The sequence below is a fragment of the Amphimedon queenslandica genome, unplaced genomic scaffold (assembly GCF_000090795.2).
Source record: "Amphimedon queenslandica unplaced genomic scaffold, v1.1 AMPQUscaffold_13378, whole genome shotgun sequence".
NCBI classification, from domain to species: domain Eukaryota; kingdom Metazoa; phylum Porifera; class Demospongiae; order Haplosclerida; family Niphatidae; genus Amphimedon; species Amphimedon queenslandica.
The window spans coordinates 50,191-53,740 of NW_003546386.1; the positions used below are offsets into that span (position 1 = coordinate 50,191).

General features: G+C 30.5%; 1 protein-coding gene and 1 long non-coding RNA gene across 2 annotated transcripts in view; both read left to right on the plus strand.

Moving 5' to 3' along the window:
- LOC109582511 (putative ankyrin repeat protein RF_0381) overlaps positions 1 to 3,550 on the plus strand; it is a 9,893-nt gene that overhangs the window by 3,986 nt on the left and 2,357 nt on the right. The window contains exons 7-14 of the mRNA XM_019997255.1: positions 319 to 423; positions 474 to 566; positions 1,213 to 1,317; positions 1,362 to 1,463; positions 2,048 to 2,149; positions 2,195 to 2,308; positions 2,533 to 2,637; positions 2,681 to 2,737. Of these exons, the coding sequence (XP_019852814.1) occupies positions 319 to 423; positions 474 to 566; positions 1,213 to 1,317; positions 1,362 to 1,463; positions 2,048 to 2,149; positions 2,195 to 2,308; positions 2,533 to 2,637; positions 2,681 to 2,737 (783 nt within the window). The remainder of the gene's footprint in view (positions 1 to 318; positions 424 to 473; positions 567 to 1,212; positions 1,318 to 1,361; positions 1,464 to 2,047; positions 2,150 to 2,194; positions 2,309 to 2,532; positions 2,638 to 2,680; positions 2,738 to 3,550) is intronic.
- LOC109582539 (uncharacterized) lies at positions 2,745 to 3,348 on the plus strand. Its single transcript, XR_002185138.1, has 3 exons — positions 2,745 to 2,779; positions 2,912 to 3,013; positions 3,256 to 3,348. It is a non-coding gene; the product is annotated as an uncharacterized LOC109582539 (long non-coding RNA).

The window sequence follows — 3,550 nt, forward strand, 5'->3', positions numbered from 1 at the left end:
CTCTTATTTTTATATACTTTTGGTTTTAATAATAATTACAAATGTGCTGTATTTTTTAATTACATTCTTAGTGGTAAGCATTAAAATAAACAAATACTTAACAAACACTTAGTCATAATTGGCAGCTACTTAAATGATGACCTATGAAGGTTGAATTTATAATAAGTGAAAAATTCAACGTGGCCCTACTATAGTTCCATTAGAACTAGCACAACACTACCATTGACTCATAATCATTAACCTACACACCATCAATAAAATACATTTATTCTCTTCTTGACTTTTGTATCAAATAAAATTAAAATTTATTTATAATAGGACGATGGCAGCACTCCATTACACTGTGCTTGTAAAAGTGGCAATTCTAAAGTTATTGAATTATTGATAACAAAAGGAAATGCTGATGTGAATGCTGTGGATGAGGTAAAATGAAAATTATACCTAATTATATCATTTTTGTTTCGTAATTATAGCATGGCAGAGCCCCATTGTTTAAAGCTGTTAAAAGTGGTAGTGTTGAAGCTGTTGATATTCTATTGACTAATGGAGCTAGAACTGATGTTATGGTAAATTTTACTCAAAATTTAATTTTACTACATGTAGGTAAGTGCATGAAATCAGGTCATTAAGCAACCTGGTATGCTCTTAATGTTTTAGGGATATACCAGTACTTAATATGCGTGAAATATTGGAGGATATTGCATATGGTTTGTGTATTGCATATGGTTTGTGTATTGCCTATGACATACCGTAAATCTCGCATTATTTCAAGTGATGGTAATTTTTGTATAGCAACAAAGCATACTAAATTTAGAATTGCTAATATTTCCTTTTTCCCTAATAATATATTGGACTAAATCAGTAGGCAGCATATGAAATTTTTTAACACCTAAATTTTTCATTCTGTATTTTATAACCATTGCAAATAATGAGATTTACTATAGAGCAATCACTAGTGCAATATTCACCATTAGCTATCACTCTCCAGACCCGTATTATAATTCAAGGGAGGTAAGACTACACAGGATTGACAAAACTACTTCAGCCAATTTGCTTATTATTAGCTGCCATATTCTTGGGTACACTTGTAACCAGGGATACATAACTTCAGTTCAATATACATGTTTGATTATAAAAAGTTTAAATACTGCATCATGATACATTCACTATAAGTATTATAACTCTATTGCAATTAATTTTTATTTATAATAGGGTCATGGCAGCACTCCATTACACTGTGCTAGTGAAATTGGTAATGCTAAACTTATCAAATTATTAGTAAGTAAAGGAAAGGCTGATGTGAATGCTGTGGATAAGGTAAAGTTATTAAATAATCATTTCTAATTGTATCTTTTTTATAGTCGTTGAAGAGAACTCCATTGTTTAATGCTGTTAAGAGTGGTAGTATTGAAGCTGTTGATATTCTATTAAGTAATGGAGCTAGGACTGATGTTGTGGATGAAGTAAAATAAATTCTACTTAATTTTTAATTTTAAAAATATGCTAGATACAGTGTAAGTGCATGATACTTGTGGGTAGCTATATATTTTGTCAGAAAAATGTTAGTTCTAGCATAGGATAACAGACTTTGTTCCATTTATTTTTTTTGAGCAGTTATTTTGTATAGCTATATGTATGGCATTCAATTTGAGGAAGTGCCTTTTGTCATTTGGAAAATGTTTGTTCCCCAAAACTTGAAAGCAAATTAAACAAAACTAAACTCCAACAGAATATACCAGCTTAAATGGTATGATTAACAACCCTGTGTTGCAGGGATACTTATAATGAGTGCATATCGGGAGGATGTTGCACATGGCTTTAGTACTATGTAGTGCCATTAATCACTAGTGCAATATCCAGTATCTATCACTGTCTAAACCCATATTACAAATGAAAGGGAGGTAAGACTACAGATTGATAAATATGAAGAATTGCAGTTAATTATCAGCTGCCATATTCATGGGGTACACTTGTAACTTTGCATACATCAAGTAACTAGAGTTGTTTAATTATGAAAAAATCAAAATACTGCATCATGTATTCATAGAATGGTGAAACTCTACTACATTGTGCTAGTGAATCTGGTAAAGTTGAAATGCTTGAGTTTTGGATTAAAAGAGAAGATTTTGATGTGAATGCTTTAGATGAAGTAATTTTTTTTAAATTATCAGTTACTTTTGTTGTATTATTATAGAGGAATAGAACTCCATTGTTTAATGCTGTTGAGAAGCATTACAAGCGTAGTATTAGTATTGAAGCTGTTGATATTCTATTAACTAATGGAGCTAGAACTGATGTTGTGGATAAAGTAAGTTTTATGACTACATAGAGAAGTGCTAATAATAGTTGGCATTTTAGTGGGTGATCAAAATTAAAATGTGTTTATGTGCATCATGTGTGATTAAGCAGCATAATGATTACATATTGCTTAACTCTTGTATCATACAGAAGTGATTGACTCATGTCAGTTCATTAACCTATACACATCCAATCTATTTAGCTTGATTACAATTAAATCATTTGTTATAATAGTATGATGATAGCACTCCATTACATTGTGCTAGTGAAACTGGTAACAGTAAAATTATCAATCTATTGATAACTAAAGGAAAAGCTGATGTGAATGCTGTAGATGAGGTAAGAGTTATTTCTAATTGTAGCATTTGTGTTTTGTATTTAGTACAACAAAACTCCATTGTTTAATGCTGTTGAGAGTGGTAGCATTGAAGCTGTTGATATTCTATTAACTAATGGAGCTAGAACTGATGTTTTGTCTCAAGTAATATTCTATTTAATTTTATTATAAGCATGATTATTGATAGTATCTAATGACTAGTCATTGATGTGTAGTCATAATAAAAATAAGCAGACTGGCTTTGTGTTGTGTTTTGAATATTTCTACAATATTTAGGATGGTGAAACTCTACTGCATTATGCTGGTAAATCTGGTCAAGTTGAAATGCTTGAGTTTTGGATTAGGAGAGAGGATCATGATGTGAATGCTTTTGATAAAGTAAATTTATTCTAAGTTATTAGCTACTGGATTACTCCAATAAGACCCATAGCTTATCACTATAATGGCAAACCTATATTGTGGGTACTGGGTAGGCAGGTTTTCAATAAATTTATTTATTATTGCCTGCATAATCTGCATGTATAATTAATGTAAAACTGCATTAATGAATAATGATACAGCACCATGCAGGCAGGTAATAAGAAAGCATGAAAGGAGTTACCTTATCTTATACAATATAGAACAACAGAACTCCATTGTTTGATGCTGTTGAGAGTGATAGTGTTGAAGCTGTTGATATTCTATTATTTCATGGAGCTAGAACTAATGTTGCAGAAAAAGTAAATTTAATTGATTTGTAATTTAACTGATTATTGTATTTTTGAATAAGCTTGTGTTTATTAACCCTGTATGTTCTTTATGTGTACATGAGCAGTATAAAGATATCATGATCCATCTTGCATACAATTCAATGATTCATCATTTTTTAAATTGACTTTTTTAATATCATATACCCTTTGACCAATAATTAAACTT